Raw genomic sequence first — 17791 nt, forward strand, 5'->3', positions numbered from 1 at the left:
CAAAATAGCTAATTCTGGCCCTTTCAGGGGCCTTAACTCTGGAACCCATGATGGAATTTCGCATGTTGAAGAAAGGAACTAAGATCTTATGGTGATACAAGTTGTGTGCCAGTTTGGTAAAAATCAAGTTATAAATAAAGCTGCTATTGTGCAGACAAGGTCAAAATAGCTAATTTTTGCCCTTTCAGGGGCCACAACTCTGGAACCCATAATGGGATCTGGCTAGTTCAAGAAAGGAACTGAGATCTTATGGTGATACAAGTTGTGTGCAAGTTTGGTTAAAACTAGAGCTATCACTAAAGGTGATGAATGTATCCCCCGCATGCACTGACACAGTACATTGCAATTTGACGCACACAAGATTGCATAATTATGTGGACTGTATGTATATAGACTATTAGACTGTATGTATACAGTATAGTAACAAAAAACAAAGTCCCATAACTATGCAGAATATTTATCTAAAAGAATGTAACATGCACCATGCACAACTAGGGTTGGTACTGATCATTTGTGTGAAGTTTCATTAAATTGCATGCAAGGGTTTGGTAGATTAGGCATGCACAAGATTGCATATGCAGACTGTATGTTCATAGTATGTTAACAAGAAACAAAGTCCCATAACTCTGCAATTTTTGTCGCTGAAAGAACCTAACATGCCCTATGCACAACTACTGTTGTTACTGATCACTTGTGTGAAGTTTCATTAAATTGTGTCAAGGGGATGAGGAGAGATGGTGCGCACAAGATTGTGTCTATGTATATAGTATAGTAACAAAAAAAAACAAAGTCCCATAACTCTGCAAATTTTTTTTCTGAAAGAACCTAACATGCCCCATGCACAACTACTGTTGTTACTGATCACTTGTGTGAAGTTTCATTAAATTGTGTCAAGGGGATGAGGAGAGATGGTGCACACAAGATTGTGTCTATGTATATAGTATGGTAACAAAAAAACAAAGTCCCATAACTCTGCAATTTTTTTTTCTAAAAGAACCTAACATGCACCATGCACAACTACTGTTGGTACTGATCACTTGTGTGAAGTTTCATTAAATTGTGTCAAGGGGATGAGGAGAGATGGTGCGCACAAGATTGTGTCTATGTGTATAGTATAGTAACAAAAAAACAAAGTCCCATAACTCTGCAAATTTTTTTTCTAAAAGAACCTAACATGCCCCATGCACAACTACTGTTGGTACTGATCACTTGTGTGAAGTTTCATTAAATTCTGTCAAGGGGATAAGGAGAGATGGTGCGCACAAGATTGCGTCTACGGACAGACGGACAGACAGACAAACAGACAACCTGAAAGCAGTATAACCCCCCTTACAACTTTGTTGTCGGGGGGTACAATAAAATCATAAATGAAACCACTATCGTGCAGACAAGAAATTGTTGACGCACGGACGCACGCACGCACGGACGGACGCATGAATGGACTGACGACGGACGAAGGGTGATCATAAAAGCTCACCTTGTCACTATGTGACAGGTAAGCTAAAAATGCAAATCAGAGTTAAGGAACATGTACAATGCATGTGAAGTCATCACAGTGGACAAGTGAGTGAAGTTTCAATCCATTTCCATTAGTGGGTACTGAGATACCAGCTTACATACAAAAACGTAACCAAATTGGGACACCGCCGCTGACGTCGAAGCTGACGCACAGGTGAGTCTAATAGCTTGACCTATTCTTCGAATAGTCGATTATTAGCAGTATGTGATTTAACAGTAAAGCGCAATATTTGGTAATCATTTTTCGAACCATTCCAAAAAGGGATGGATAAGAGTACTGTAAAAGCACATATTTTCGCTGGGTCAAAATTATGCGAATTTAGAATTTTGAATATGTTCACGAGGTTTAATATTCGCAAAATTTTAAAAATAGTATCATACTTTAATTAGAATTCTAATAGGCTTTTTTCTGCTAAAACACGCTTACACTAAAATGACGTTATGTTAACACGTGATGACGTCAATGTTTTTGTTGCCACCAAGAAAGAGGGCTACTATATTTTATCTACTATTTTAGATTAAGGGCATATTAGAATAAAAATAATGTATAGCAAAATCGTGTTTCACCTAAATTAATACACTCAAAATCGGTTATACATCGCCAGAATAATTCACTTGGACTATGCACTTGTGAAATCATTCCGTGGACGTGTATTAAAAACGTTAAAACGCGGTTTTTCTATACATTATTTCTTAATTATACTAATGGTGAATATTTATGCAAGGATTAATTTTGAAGAGATGTAGGGTCTCGCAAATATAGCGAAAAACAAACCCTCACGAAAATTTCTATTTTACAGTACTGAGTGGTGAATGGGAAATACGTGCTTCTTTATTCATATGCATCCAGACCCCTTTCCCATTCATCTCTCAATATCTTACCTGTAAAACTGCCTTTCTCTTCAAATTCTGATATAAATATGCAATTAAATGCCTCCTTTAACAATGGCAGTACAGTCTAACCTGTCTTAAGCAGTCAGCCAAGAGAAGCAGACAATTTGGCCGCTTAAGCCAGGTGACCGCTGATCGGAGGTGCAGCCAGTATATGTATTTTTCAGACTTCTGACCAGTTTAGCCTTTAGGCACATTTCTTTTTGGGTTTTCCATTATAATTTTACCAGATACAATGACGTGCATTTGCCTTCGCAATACGAATGGTCTTCTTAGCAATCTAAAACTCCGGCGTGGTTTTATTTTACTACAAAAATTGTTACAGACAATTTTCCATCTTCAAAACAAGTTTGTTTAGGCTGAACACCACTAAATCCAGCTGTTCTTTATTTCATATAAAATTCACTCATTTCATAACGGTTTTTCGACATTTTCTAGCATATCAGATTTTCAGAGACTTATATTCCCATAAAGAACTAGATCGCTACTTTAGAAAAACAAAAAGAAAAACGGGTGTTAACTTTTATATAAGAAAACTACAGTTCGTTAAATACAACCCGCTGAATCTACTACTTTTCGCTTCTTTCAATTTCTCTTTTCGTGACATTAAATTCTTACGCCTCCATTTTTATCTAGCATGCGATAGGAACATGCCGATTTCAATAGAATGCAAAGTGATACATACTGAAACGCGGTAGGGTAAAAGTAAGCACGTTGCTGCCGAGAAAATGCACTAGGAAAGGAAAAATGATTAGTACTATTTATATTTGGACTACTTGTGACTAGACCTGTGGAGGCTTACATTCTATTTGGTAGTGATCAGCCTATAAGAGAAAATTTTTGTTTGATTTTTCCATGAATTTGCATTCATTTTCAAGGTACACCTATTTTACTATGATTCTGCTTAGTTTTGGTGCAAAATATTGAGAAAATGTAGAGAAATGACAATTCATTACAGGTCACCCCCATCCCCAAAAATATGCAAAATTTAGCCCTGTGCAGGCAATATTTCAATTTATTTTACCTTATTCGTGGAATTTACATTTAACATCCATTTAATCGTTACGATGTTTGTCACTTTCATTCAGAAACATGCTAATTTCAATATTATTTAGGCAACTGAAGTGCTAAAATGCGAGAATAGACATTTACTAGGTCTTAAAACGAACCAAAATAGTGCCACCTGGTCGAAAATTTGATCTAAATTCCAAAAACACAAGAAATTTAAGCGTTTTTAGCCATTTGTTACTGTTTTACATCATAAAGAATAGATTAATGGCATTTCCATTCATTTCGAGGGGTTTCAGAAAATACCATGTATTGCCCCTTATAGGCTGAACACCACTAAATCCAGCTGTTCTTTATTTAATATAAAATTCACTCACTTCATAAAGGTTTTTCGACATTTTCTAGCATATCAGATTTTCAGAGACTTATACTCCCATAAAGAACTAGATCGCTACTTTAGAAAAACAAAAAGAAAATGGGGTGTTAACTTTTATATAAGAAAACTACAGTTCGTTAAATACAACCCGCTGAATTTACACCTTACTCTTCTTTCAATTTCTCTTTTCGTGACATTAAATTCTTACGCCGCCATTTTTATCTAGCATGCGATAGGAACATGCCGATTTCAATAGAATGCAAAGTGATACATACTGAAACGCGGTAGGGTAAAAGTAAGCACGTTGCTGCCGAGAAAATGCACTAGGAAAGAAAAAAAGATTAGTACTATTTATATTTGGACTCCTTGTGACTAGACCTGCGGAGGCTTACATTCTATTTGGTAGTGATCAGCCTTTACAATTTTCGCCATTTTGCTAAGGGAAGCTACTCTCCGCGCTTATTGTCTACACTAAATCTAAGATTGCCGTTACATTCTGTAAAAGGTATAGTGGTTTTTTTTTTCAAACACAATTAATTTCGTATAAATTTAATAGTACCTTAATAACAGAAGTATAAAAAAATCACAAATATTATGCTACTAATTAGTTATCAAGTATTACTTTAACCGAGGTCAAATTGTGAACAACAAAACTGACACGAGGTGACACGCTAATTGCCAGTAATTACTGGCCATTTGATCATAACAAAAAGAGGATTACACCTTTGGTTATCAGTTTTAATTGAGAAGCTCATGTCATTTTGTCATTCTTGTGGTCAAGTCACGCGAAACTTAGCAATCACGTGCTTCTCAAAAATTGGGTATCTTCGGCGATTATTGCCTAAAAATAATTGGTTTTGGAAGAAAAATGGCCACTGAAAGGGGTCAAATACGGCGGTCGGGAGGCAATTTCTGTGGCTGCTGGCCGCAGACGGCAGGTGACCACTGGATAAAGTGATAAAATAGAGGAAAATCCGTCGAGGGCGTCATAAAATGGCCGCTGAACGGAGGTGACCGCTGATCAGAGGTGACCGTTAGTACAGGTTAGACTGTACATAAATTATTCCAAATGGTCGCAGTTTTGAGTATTATGCCAAATGTGCAGATAAATTAAAAAATTTCAAACACTTTTAAGACTACAACTACTACTACAAAACATACTATGCTATTACCTCAACGACCCTCCTGAACTTTGTAGGTTTTGTAAGTCTCCTGTCCTGTGTCACCATAAGGAGTACATTAAACTTGTCAAATATTTCCATGATGACTAGTTCTGGTTTCATCTTTAAATAATGCCTGCGTACTTCCAGTCCATCACCCTCTCCGGTTTGTAAAATACTGATTCGAAATTTCCTAAAATATATCACATTTATTGAAGCATCAAAGAAAGAGACTGAGACTTATATTGAATTGAACACGTTATGTTTTATAATATATCTACCTGAAAGCATCTCCAATTTCAGTCTTCAAATTTTCTTCAAAATGGTCTTTGATTTCATGGTGACTGGCTGCAGAATCTCTTTTAGCTTTCTTCAATACCTAAAACAGAATGGTGGTGTATATCATAAAATAAACTATATAACTTTCAAAATATGGATAAATGTTTGCTTATGTGTCAGTTTTTTACTGATCCATATACTTTTTACTCATTATTCATTATTCTAACACGACCAGCAAATAACCTACATGCATGTAGAGCAAAATCTATCTCGGGTTATTCTGCAATAACCCATGCGCGTGCATGACGTCATCCCATCCAGGTGCATAGCACGGCCATAAAAAGTAGTTAATATTTTTTCTAACACTGTTGATACTAGTATGTCGTGTTAGAATTGTAATAACAAGCTCCCAAGTGTGATTTATTGTAGAATAACCCAAGTTTTTCATTCTTATGCGAAACAATATATCACTCAGGCCTACGGCCTTCGAGATATATTCTTATGCATAAGAACTCAAAACACGGGTTATTTTATGATAAACCACAATGGGAATTTATTATTTCTTAAAGATAATTGTCTTTGAAGTATTTCACAAAAAATTGTTCTTAATTACATACATGCACTCTTGTTTAGTTATGTTATTGGTAACTTATTCAATGTACATGTAGTTGGAAATAGCAGGTCTCCATGTAAGTCTTAATGACTTTTGATCTTTATTTTATCTTATCAAACTTTTATTTGTCAGTTTTTGAGTTTCGTGCAGTTTTTCAACATGTAATACCTAACCAATTTTCCTGGATTCTGTACAAGTACTAACCTGTTCTGCGCAAGTAACTGCCAACTTCTCCACATGAAATGTAGGATGAAAAGACTCCTGATATGTTTACTATAAACTCATCATGGTGAAGGAATGGGAATCAAACCTCACAGTCCTTAGATCTGTACTCTCTCTACTGAGTTTAGTGTACAGACTAATGTTAAACTTTTATTAAAAAATTCTACTAACAATATGTCCATAAGCAGAAGACTAACAGTGCATTGAAAATGTACACTGATGATATTCTGGAACAAAAGGGGATGATACTTTGAAATTTGTGGGAAAAAATCTAGGAATGAATTACATATTCAACAAAAGGTGGTTATTACTTACTCCAATGGCTAGTGGCAGTGACCTAATTCTTACTCCGAGCATGTAAGCATTATCAGCATCATATTCTTGCACTAGGTAGTTCATGAACGGCTCTAGTTCTAGTTTACTATTAACCCACAATCTGTTTTTTGACAGATAATTGTTAAAGTGTTCAAGAATATCCATACTTGTAATTTCAGGAATTTCTGCTTGATCCGGTGGAAAACGGAATTGTTGAAATACAACCGGGAATCTCTGAAGAGGTCCAGTTTTCAATATGCTAAAGTCTCCCTTGTCAGGAACATAGTCTCTTAGGGCTTCCTTTAGCTCATGAAGAGTACATATTGACCTTGTTTTCAGAAAAGCTGTGATGTAAGTGTTGATTTTGCTTACAAGTCTTTTATGTTCAAAAACACATGGTATTTGGTCGACATTGTATACTCCAAGCTCTTGAATAACATTGCAGCCAAATCTCTGAAGAAGAAGTTTTTCCACTCTTTCTTGGGTGACAAATTCATTTGCATCAGCCAACATTTCAATACATTCTTTTGCAACACTGTCCACTTGTTCACCTGATGGTTTTCTGCCTAGTGGGACATAAACTGGCCTGACCTCTATAATCTTTGCCTCAAATTCTTCCTTATCTATTGGCTTTACTGCAAAATCTTTAATATCATCTGCAAATGGTTGCCACTGGTCAAGATCCCATCTATTGAATTGACTGATTACTGTTTGCTGCTCCTTCTTGTTTTCAATCAAAGCTGTATGATTTTGGGGTATTATTCCTTCATAGCCCACTTGCATATGTTGTTTTGGAAGACTGTATTGTCCCCAGTCTACTGTTGGTGCTCCAGGTGGGTTTCTCCCAGGTACAGTCAAAGGTATCGGCATTGCCATTTGACTGACTCTAGTTGATGGTACTGTTGGTGCTCCAGGTGGGTTTCTCCCAGGTACGGTCAAAGGCATCGGCATTGTCATTTGACTGACTCTAGTTGATGGTCTGACCGCTTGATTCTTGTATATATTATTGTATAAAGATGAAATACCAGCAGACGACATTCCAACATGATCTCCTGCATTGTCCTGTTTTGATGACAATTCTGTAAAATTTGATACTGGTGTCAGTGTCATTCTAGGTGCAGGTGACGGCATTTTCACTTGGCTCAAATAAGATTCTCGTTCATCTACCTTCGTCCAGGCTGGGGTTGGTTTTCCTGCTTTTAAATTAGTGTTGTCTGAATTTGGTTCAACACTAGGACTTGAAATAGGAGACGGACTTTTTGACATGGATTTAGACATTACTACATGACTCCAGGTTTTTGTATTCACTGGGCTACCTTGGGTTGTTGACATGAAACTTTCAGATGCAGAAATCAGTGAAGGGGATTCACGTGGTATTGTCCCAGTTGTTGGTATTCCACTTAACTCTGTAGCTTTGGGCGGTTGTCCGACAATATGCATGTTTTGGGGCATAGGTGTGGTGTGATTCACTACATTCTGTGAAGTTCCCATTCCGAACTGACCATCAGCAGGCACTGGTAGTCTATATGTTATTGGCATTCCAAATAAGGACATCCCAGTTTGCCCATAGGTTGGAAACATCATTCCTAATTGATTATGGCCTTGCACTGGCATATAAAATCTATTCACCATACCTTGTAGAGGAAATCCCATGTTGCCTAGTCCTGGAGTTGTTACACCAAACTGATGGGATGGTATTTCTGACTGACTCGAACCTAACCCTTGCACAGCAGGTTCTTTATTAACTGACAATGAAAGTCCTGGTGGTTCCTTTAAAGGTTTTGACATTATACCCTGTGCATGGCCTTGTCCATGTGCAATAACAGGTTCTGTTTGTATTGCTAACTTTCTCTGTTCTTCTCTTATAACTGCAGGCATTCCCAGTTGTTCTCTTACTGGTAATTGCATTCTAGCTTGTAAAGTTTCCAGTTTTGTAATTTCAGGTGGTTTTGAAGCATCGGCAATATGCATCCAACTTGGCATTGAAGGTGCTTTCTGACCATTCACTGGCTTTGGTGGTTCAGCATTCTGACCATCTATAAGCTCATCTATAACTGATTTAATTTCTTTTCTTTCGTCATCAGTATCAACATCAGACTCATCCGATAAATCTGAATCAGATAAGAACCCAAATGTGACAATATTCTTGTTTTGCTTCACAAAGTCAGCAAAGTGATCTTTGGTTTTCTTGTTTCTCCTATGGTTTGTATTAAAAACATCTGGCAACATTGTTAGATCATGGTCAGACCCTGTTTGAACACGGTTATTGTCATCATGTCTTTTTTGTTCTCTTTTTAGATCTGTTTCATACAGAATATTTTCTTTTTGAGCAGTATGTATATCAGACACTGAACTCAGACAAAAACTTTGTGTGACAGATTCCTTTTCCTCACCAAACCCTTCCAACTCTGTTGGTGAAAAATCATTCTCATTTAACGTTTCCTGAGAACTCACTAAGAATAGCTTTTCTGCATTCATCTGAATAACATCTGTCCACTTCTCAAACACACGGCCCATTTTTGATACTCCATAATCTTTTGCACTGACTCTTAGTCCTGTCTCTTTATGAACAAGTGTCCAGATATCATTTTTCAAAACACCATCTGGATGTTTCTTCAGAATTCTAATAACAACATTCTTCAATTTTTCTAGCTTTGATTCATGATGTCCTTTATTCGATTTTTTTGATCTCATCTTTCCTATAAGACAAAAACAACATGACGTTGTTGTAACAATATAATCTGGCAACAGATAAGGACAGATATACCCTTTATATACAGTATAGCATCTGCAGGGCATCACTCTAAGCTATACTTCACTTCTTGCAAACTGGACATAGTCTAGTATATACAAGTTGTATCTCAATAAGTTAATACTTCATTTCTTGTATACTGGTCATAATCTAGTATATTTAGTTATATCTCAATAAAATTATTCTTCAGTTCAGGCAGAACTGGGCATAATCTAGCATATACAGTTTGTATTTCGCTAAACCGTACTTCACTTCTAGCAAACTGGACATTATCTAGTATATAGTTAGTATCTCAGTAAGCTTATACTTCATTTCTTGTAAACTAGACATAATCTAGAATCATATACAGTTTGTTCTTTATTTCTGGCAGAAATGGACATAATCTGGTCTGTACAGTTTGTACCTCAATTAACTTATACTTTATTTCTGGCAGAAATGGACATAATCTGGTCTGTACAGTTTGTACCTCAATTAACTTATACTTTATTTCTGGCAGAAATGGACATAATCTGGTATATACAGTTTGTACCTCAATTAACTTTTACTTTATCTCTGGCAGAAATGGACATAATCTGGCATGTACAGTTTGTATGAGGTGCTATCATAACCCTAGAGGGTTGAACTCCTGAACATTGGGTTGAGTGGCAGACACATTAACCAATCTATCATAGTCTTAAAAATAAAACGTCTTAATTATCTTCAGAAGTTCAACACGCTTTTAGTTTAGTGCTTTAATCCACCTACCATAAAATATTAATAAACAAAATCAACCACAGAGTTTTTAGATTAAAAGTTCACAGACAAATGCCTCCTGATTCTGAAGTGTCATTTGGCACAATTAATTTTGACTTTAACACTCATACAAATCTGAAAGTAACTAACTAAAACTGGATGAGACTAAAGAAGGTTTTAAAATCAAATACCTTGACTTTCCAACATTTCAGAAGGTTTTGTCCCTGGACTGCTTTCAGCGTTGGCTTCATATTTGCTACCAGCTTTTCTATCCTAAAATAAAAAAAATGTTACAGGACGTGTCGGTCCCTTCCTTAGGTTTGCATGAGTGTGTGTGCAGTAGTGTGTATGTAAGGTATATTGGGTTATGAAAAAAGAGGTCATTAGGTCAATCCTCAAAGATCTAATGAATTGATCAGGAAGTGTAGTCACCAAATTATAAAGACATCACTTGCTTTTATCACAATATTATGTCTTAACATCGATATAATAACCTTTTATTTACAGGTACGTAACTGCTTCTGAACGAAAAGATCTGTTTTAATCGGACATGATACAACACACTAGAACTTGACTCTTTCAAGGTAGAACTGTCATATTTCAATAAATATCCACATAAATTATGTTACACTTTGATTTACCGTGTAAATATGTTGGCACTCCTCAGTAATTATCAACCCCGTCATAATACTGATTTTTTTTTTTTTTTTGAAAAGCGGGAGAAATATGGTTTCGGTCGGGAGACGGGAGGCAAGGTGAAAAAATCGGGATTTTGACCCTCCCGCGCGGGAGATCACATGTATGTCATAATATTATATCAACTGACAAAATATCAACAATGTGACCAGTTCTATATTTTAAATATATTTTTATTATGAAAATCATTAAAATAACATTAAGTCATTATTTTATCAGAGTGCCCTTACCTTTCTACAGTTTATTACTTATCTAGAAATAATTATAGCTAAACATATGTGCATTTGATTTGGTCTGCTACTTCAAAAGATATTCCAGACAGAATTTGATATGGTAATAATTTAATTAGTAAGTGTTAATTAGTATCAGAAAGTAATAAGCCACTGGAGTAGACAAGTACTGGTCAAGTTTTAATGTATGCATGTGTGATATGATTGGTTGAAGTATGATGCATGTGTGATGTGATTGGTTGAAGTATGAAGTGGGCATGAATGAATAGGTTGCAGAGTTTGGAGGGAAAATAAAAAGAAGGCAGTTTTGAGTTTGGAATTGGAGTTAGATTTAGGTTTTTGTTTTAGGCACCGGAAAGTCAAAATTAGTCAAAATTGATATTTTAATATTTTAGGCAAGAAATACTTTGGAAACTTTGAGAATTATAAATTATGATGTACTATGAATTGATAAATTGGAATTATTGAAGTGATATAACATTATTATTTAGAATGGAATAAAAGAATATTAGAACTCTACCACTTGTTTAATAGTAGCTAATTTCCCCGAGAAAAATGGACCCCGGTTATAACAATACCTAAAACACAGAAGTTTAACAGACTGATTCAAATTAATTTCAAGATTAAATAACAATTTAAGAATTCATCTTTTTGACTAATCAAAGAAACTATTTTTTTTATTAATCTTTGAAATTTTTTCATCAGTTTTCCTTTTCTAATTGTTCCGATAATCCAAAATGATGTATCGATATATCATTGAGATGACCATATTGTCAACAAATCGATAACACAATTAACAATGTCCGATGGCCCTATTTCAAGGTAAATAATTCACCAGCTGTGTAATGTTGTGAATCAACATGAACTTTTGCCATTAACTTGATTCATTAACAGACACCTGGGGGTGAGCCCCCTCCCCTCATCCACCTCTGCCAACTGTCAATCAATATCTTTTAGTCTTTTAACCTTTAGCCTGCTGGTGGCAAGCGATTTTGCCTTTGCAACCAGTGCAGACCAAGATCAACCTGCACGGATCATAGTCTACTCTGTTTGCTATTTTTTGTGAACACCCCTTCAAACAAGTGAATGAAGTATTGCCATGCAATACAAAGTTCCCTACTGGAAGGCACCTAATTTTCTCTACTGCAGTATAACATAATGAACTGATATCAAACAATATTGTACTATATATACAAATGTTATGATTAAAATTTGCATATACAAAAACAGTTGTTGATTGTTTCATAACACCTATAAATATAAACAAGAGTGCCAGAATGTCACAATATACGCCCTTCATAGCAAATTTCTTTACACTAGCACCTGTGTTTTCATATGGATTTTTTTTTACCCATTTATAAAAAAGGTATAATATAAGTTATTTATAGTTGACGTTAATTCTAAAAAACAGAAATAAGAAAAAAAATCTACATAATATAAGTCCACACAAAACTCTTTACCAGGTAGAAATAGGTCAAAATACACCTAAAAATTTTATGTAACATGCATGTTGTTCCACAGAAAAGTGGTCTTGATTTTCCCTTTGGCCAGTAATAAAAAAAGTTGCAGTATAAACTATTTATAGTAAAACAAAGGGAAGTAATTCCTTAAAACAAGGGTGCCTCATGGTGGTGAACATTTGTGCCAAGTAACATCAAAATCCCTCCATGCATGATGAAGAAATGCTCCAGACAAAGTCATTCTTGAATTTGAACTTTGACCTCTAAGTGTGACCTTGACCTTAGACCTAAGGATCTGGATCTTGTGCACGACAATCCGTCTCATGATGGTTAACATTTGTGCCAAGTTACATCAAACTCCCTCCATGCATGAAGAAGAAATGCTCCGGACAAAGTCATTCTTGTGTCTGACCTTTGGCCTCTAAGTGTGACCTTGACCTTAGACCTAGGGACCTGGTTCTTGCATATGACACTCCATCCCATGGTGGTTAACATTTGTGCCAAGTAATATAAAAATCCTTTTAAGGATTGTTGAGTTACAGACTGGACAAGAAAAAAGCCCTTTTGGCCTTTGACTTCCAAGTGTGACCTTGACCTTTCAGCTAAGGGCCCGGGTTTTGCGCATGACACATTGTCTCATCCAGGGAAATATTTGTGCCAACTGATATTTAAATACTATTTTGCATGACAAAGTTATAGACCGGACAGGAAAAAAATCCTATTGAGCTTTGATCTCCAAGTGTGACCTTGACCTTTAAGCTAGGGTTCTGGGTGTTGCGCAAGACATGTTGTCTCAAGTATAACCTGACCCTGTTCATGCCATGTTAACATTTGACTGCCAAGTGTAACCTTGACCTTTGAGCTAGGGGTCTAAAGGTTGTGCATGACATATTGTCCTATTATGGGGTACATTTGTGCCATGTAATATTAAATCCCTTCATGGAGTTATGGACCTGACAGGAGAAAAACCCTGTTGACCTTTGACCTCCTATAGTGACCTTGACCTTTTGGCCAGGGGTCCGGCTTTTGCATATGACTCGTCCCTAATCATGGGGAATATTTGTGCCAAGTAATATTTAAATCCCTTGATGAATGACAGAGTTATGGACCAGACACGAAACAGACCCTGTTCATGCCATGTTAATATCTGACTGCAAAGTGTGACCTTGACCTTTGAGCTAGGGGTCTAAAAGTTGTGCACGACACATCGTCTAATTATGAGGTACATTTGTGCCAAGTAATATTAAAATCTCTTCATGGATGGCAGAGTTATGGACTGGAAAGGAAAAAAGCCCTGTTGACGTTTGACCTCCAATTGTGACCTTGACCTTTGATCCTGGAGTCCGGGTTTTTCGCATGACACGTTCTCTCATCATGGGAAACATTTGTGTAAAGTAATATTAAAATCCCTTTATGAATGACAGAGTTATGGACCGGACACGAAATTGCGGACGGACAGAATGACGGACTGAAAAGCGCATTCCTATAGTCAGTAGGGGACTAATAATAAAATTTTAATGGTACTGCCCAAATTGAATGACAGACCAGTCCATTTAAGAAATTCAGCATGTTAAAAGATAAAACAAGAGGACCAAATAGTCCTAGGTCGCTCACCTGAGGAACATCTGGAATAAAATGCAGCCTCTAATTTTCCATACATATGGACCCCAGATGACCTACATTCAAACTTGACCTTAATTTGATCAAGACAAACAATCTGATCAAATTTCATTAATATCCAGTGTTTAATGCAGCCCCTATACATACACAAGCTAGGTTTCTCTTTGATTTGACCTAAAGACCTAGTTCTTGACTCCATATGACCCATAATCAAACTTAAAATGGAATTATGCACATTTTTCTAGTAAAAATCTAGCTTAAATAGATGTGTGTGTAAAAAGGGTGGAGGAAATAATAGCTTTTAACCCAATCTATCAAGCTCTTCCTGTTACCAGTATGAAATAATAACTTTCCAAATATGACTTTTCTTATTTTGACTGGGGCAGTCTTTTAAAGAGATGTCAAACCGTAGGCAGGAGTTGCTTCCCTTCCAGTTCAGAAATCTCCACCTATAGGTAAGAGAGATCACTGCGTAGGAGATTGAAGACAAGAACTATTATTTTATTAGTCTGATTTCTTTATTTCTAAAGCATTAACTTCAAATACTTATGCGGCATTATCGTTAATGTAACACATTTAAATGCACAGCAACTGAAAATTGCTTTTATAAAACAGTCGCCAGAAACACACTAAGTGCAGTAAGATGCGCATAATGCCACTTTAACCTAGGTTCATCAAGACAAACAATCTGATCAAATTTCATGAATATCCAGTGAAAAATGCAGCCCCTATTGCATGCACAAAGTTTTTCTTTGATTTGATTGAAAGACCTAGTTTTAGACCCCAGATGACCCATATTCAAACTTGACCTTGATTTTATCAAGAAGATCATTCTGATTAAATTTCATGAATATCCAATGAAAAATGCAGACCCTATTGCACACAAGTTTTGCTTTGATTTGACCGGGTGACCTGGTTTTTGACCCCAGATCACCCATATTCGAACTTGACCTAGATTTTATCAAGATAAACTTTCTGATCAAATTTCATGACAACCAGACTTAAAATGTGACCTCTAGAGTGTTCACAAGGTTTTTCTTTGATTTGACCTGGTGACCTAGTTTTTGTTCCCAGATGACATACTTTCAAACTCCAACGAGAAATCATCAACACAAACATTCTTACAAGTTCCCATGACAACTGGACTTAAAATGTGGCTTCTAGCATGTTCACAAGGTTTTCCTTTGATTTGACCAGGTGACCTAGTTTTTGACCCCAGATGACCCAGATTCGAACTTGGCCTAGACATCACCAAGACAAATATTCTGATGAAGTTTCGTGAAGATAAAATAGATAATGTGGCCTCTAGAGTGTTCACAAGGTAAAATGTTGACGACAACGCCGGACAAAATGTTGATGACAATATCTCACCTTTAAGCACTTCGTGCTTAGGTGAGCAAACAAACTGGACACAAGTCGCAATCATTAAACATGATTTGTTAGTTTAAAAAAGTTCCCATTTACTATCAATGCAATAAATAGTAAAGAACCCTATTGCAACCTACTTTTTTGACCAATCAGAGCGAGTTGTTTTTAAAAAAATTTGATTCTTATTCCTGACAAATGTGACTGTTAAGCAATAATTTTCAAAGAACGGTTCTATATGCTGAAGAGCGCATGCATACCAATAACCACCCCATCATCATTTTTCAAAGGAAGCCGACACATTTTTATTACTTCAAGGTGTCACTCAAAGGTAGGTGGAGAATCTGATTGGTCAAACGTAGATTTCACACTATGTCAGATAAGATAGAGTCCATAAAGAGAATTCTTCGAGAAAAAGAACCTCGGTCGGTCACTCCCTATCTATTTCTTTTTCACAAAGAATATTCACTTCATAAACTCTATCTATAACGAGGATTATCTAAGTGTTACTCTGTTGATGCTATTTATATACATTATTTTATTGTTGTTTTTCTTGTTTTTACTAATATATGTGAATCTGTCAAATGAATAAATGGAAAGCATTGTTATATATTTTTTTCTGCAAATGAGTCATAAAATTGTGAATGTTTGTATTTACATGTATATTGCTGTTGTTAATTGAAGGCCATACTGAAAATAAATATTATGTCAATATTACATATGCCCATGTACATTTTGTATGTTATCGATGTCTCAGTGCCATTCAATCCTGCAACCTCCAGTATTTTATCAGTTACTAATAAACAAATAATGACCTTGATTGAAATAACAATGCTATATTACATGATACTGGTATTTAAGTGCTAAAAGTAGATCCAACTTACTTTTCTTTCTGCCATTATCTCATGTTCAGGCTTGTACAATAGCCTATCACAGATACATTCCTTTCTACGTAGTTAGAAATATTTGTACCATTTTCCTAAAAAACAAAACCACACAAGACAATTTTCAATCTTGGTAATGGAAATTAAAGCACATGAAATAGTGTCAGCATCGAAGCAATAGTTTATCCCTGCACATTTTATCAGGTATTTTAGATTTTCACATGATTTTTACTAATCAGTTATCAGCAGTTAATCATTCTAATCAATAGTGACACCAATTTTCTGAAAATCATGTTTACAATGTTTACACTTCCTGGATTGAATGAGTGCATTTGTTTACATTAAGTCATATCCAGATATAGGTTATGTAACAGAAACTACGAATTTTTTTCCAATTTCTGAAAGTGTATGCATTATTGTGGTGGTGCGGTGAAGACACCAACCACACTAAACTTTACAACATCTTTAACTCATTTATGATATACTTAACAAATAATCAAGGCCTTCGAATGGTTTATCGTTTGATTTACCACAGTTCAGAGTTCAGATGCGTAGGAATTGAACCACGAGGGCGTTAGCCCGAGTGGTTAAATACTGAAGCATCTGAACGAAGAACCGTGGTAAATTAGACGATAAATCACAAGAAGGCCTTGATTGTTTCCATTCTGACATGGTCATTGATATATTTTAATAAATATTATGCTGGGCTTCATTTACGCGATGAGTAATGTATCGGACGTCATGCGGCGATTTGACGTCATAATTGACATCATAATGCTCTCGCGCGTCAACCGTTGTTTATTGCAGAATATACAGAGCTGGGTTTTCTTCTTTGTTTAACTGGAAATCAAATCGAGCCATGTTAGAATTAAATGTAATGTGTAATATTTTTAAAAAAAATATGTTTTTAAATAATATCATTTATTTTAATTCAAGACATCATTAATTATATCTAATGATATCATTAAATAGTATATATAATTCAGTATCTACAAATACAATGTTTTATATATCCTTAAGTTAGATATTTCACTTTCAAACATGCATCTGAAAAAATATAATGACATCTGTAAAACTTTAAAGTATCAAAATATGTGTGTGAGTTTGTGATATCTAAACTTCGATTGATATATAACAATTTAATACTTTGAAAATAAAATGTTTATTGCAAGATTCTTCACCATTTTTTAATTTGGATATCAAACATCGATTGTACCTCAATATCTTTTAAAATTTCATAAAATTGATTTGTCTTTAATGATATCCTTGATTCCACTTCTGTTATCTTAAATTTGTTTAATTTTTGAGATATCAAAATCCACTTATTGAGTAAAAAAGATAAGATACAAGAATTAATGAAAAACTAAAACATGATTTTAAAGGTATCAAAAATTAGATATCTCTTATATCTATCTATCTATTTATACTGCAGCGCTCCTCTCTGCGAGTATTATGTGCAGCTGCGCGCCTGTACAAGAAGTTAAAAGTAGATTGGATAGAAGGATAAAAGTAATACACGGTGTGTATTGCAGTATAAATACAGTTGATAGTGTTAAAAACAAGAAGGATTAACAGATAAAAGCAGTTTAAAAACAGGTCTATCATGTTAAGCATTGTGTACAAGTTTGGTCACACCCTGTTTAAACTGATTCAGGGTGGGGGCTTGCACA

The 17791-nt window shown here is 35.5% G+C and overlaps 1 protein-coding gene across 2 annotated transcripts in view; it reads right to left on the reverse strand.

Annotated features, from left to right (window-relative positions):
* LOC123549155 (uncharacterized) overlaps positions 1-16437 on the reverse strand; it is a 97075-nt gene extending 80638 nt beyond the window's left edge. For both annotated transcript variants that reach the window (XM_053545669.1, XM_053545668.1), the window contains exons 1-5: positions 16122-16437; positions 10058-10139; positions 6383-9081; positions 5235-5332; positions 4966-5146 (exon numbers count right to left, since the gene is read on the reverse strand). In XM_053545669.1, coding sequence (XP_053401644.1) covers positions 4966-5146; positions 5235-5332; positions 6383-9081; positions 10058-10139; positions 16122-16136 — 3075 coding nt within the window. In that variant the 5' untranslated portion in view covers positions 16137-16437. The remainder of the gene's footprint in view (positions 1-4965; positions 5147-5234; positions 5333-6382; positions 9082-10057; positions 10140-16121) is intronic.
* Between the last annotated feature and the right edge of the window lie 1354 nt (positions 16438-17791).

Source organism: Mercenaria mercenaria, chromosome 6, assembly GCF_021730395.1.
Source record: "Mercenaria mercenaria strain notata chromosome 6, MADL_Memer_1, whole genome shotgun sequence".
In the NCBI taxonomy this organism is placed as follows: domain Eukaryota; kingdom Metazoa; phylum Mollusca; class Bivalvia; order Venerida; family Veneridae; genus Mercenaria; species Mercenaria mercenaria.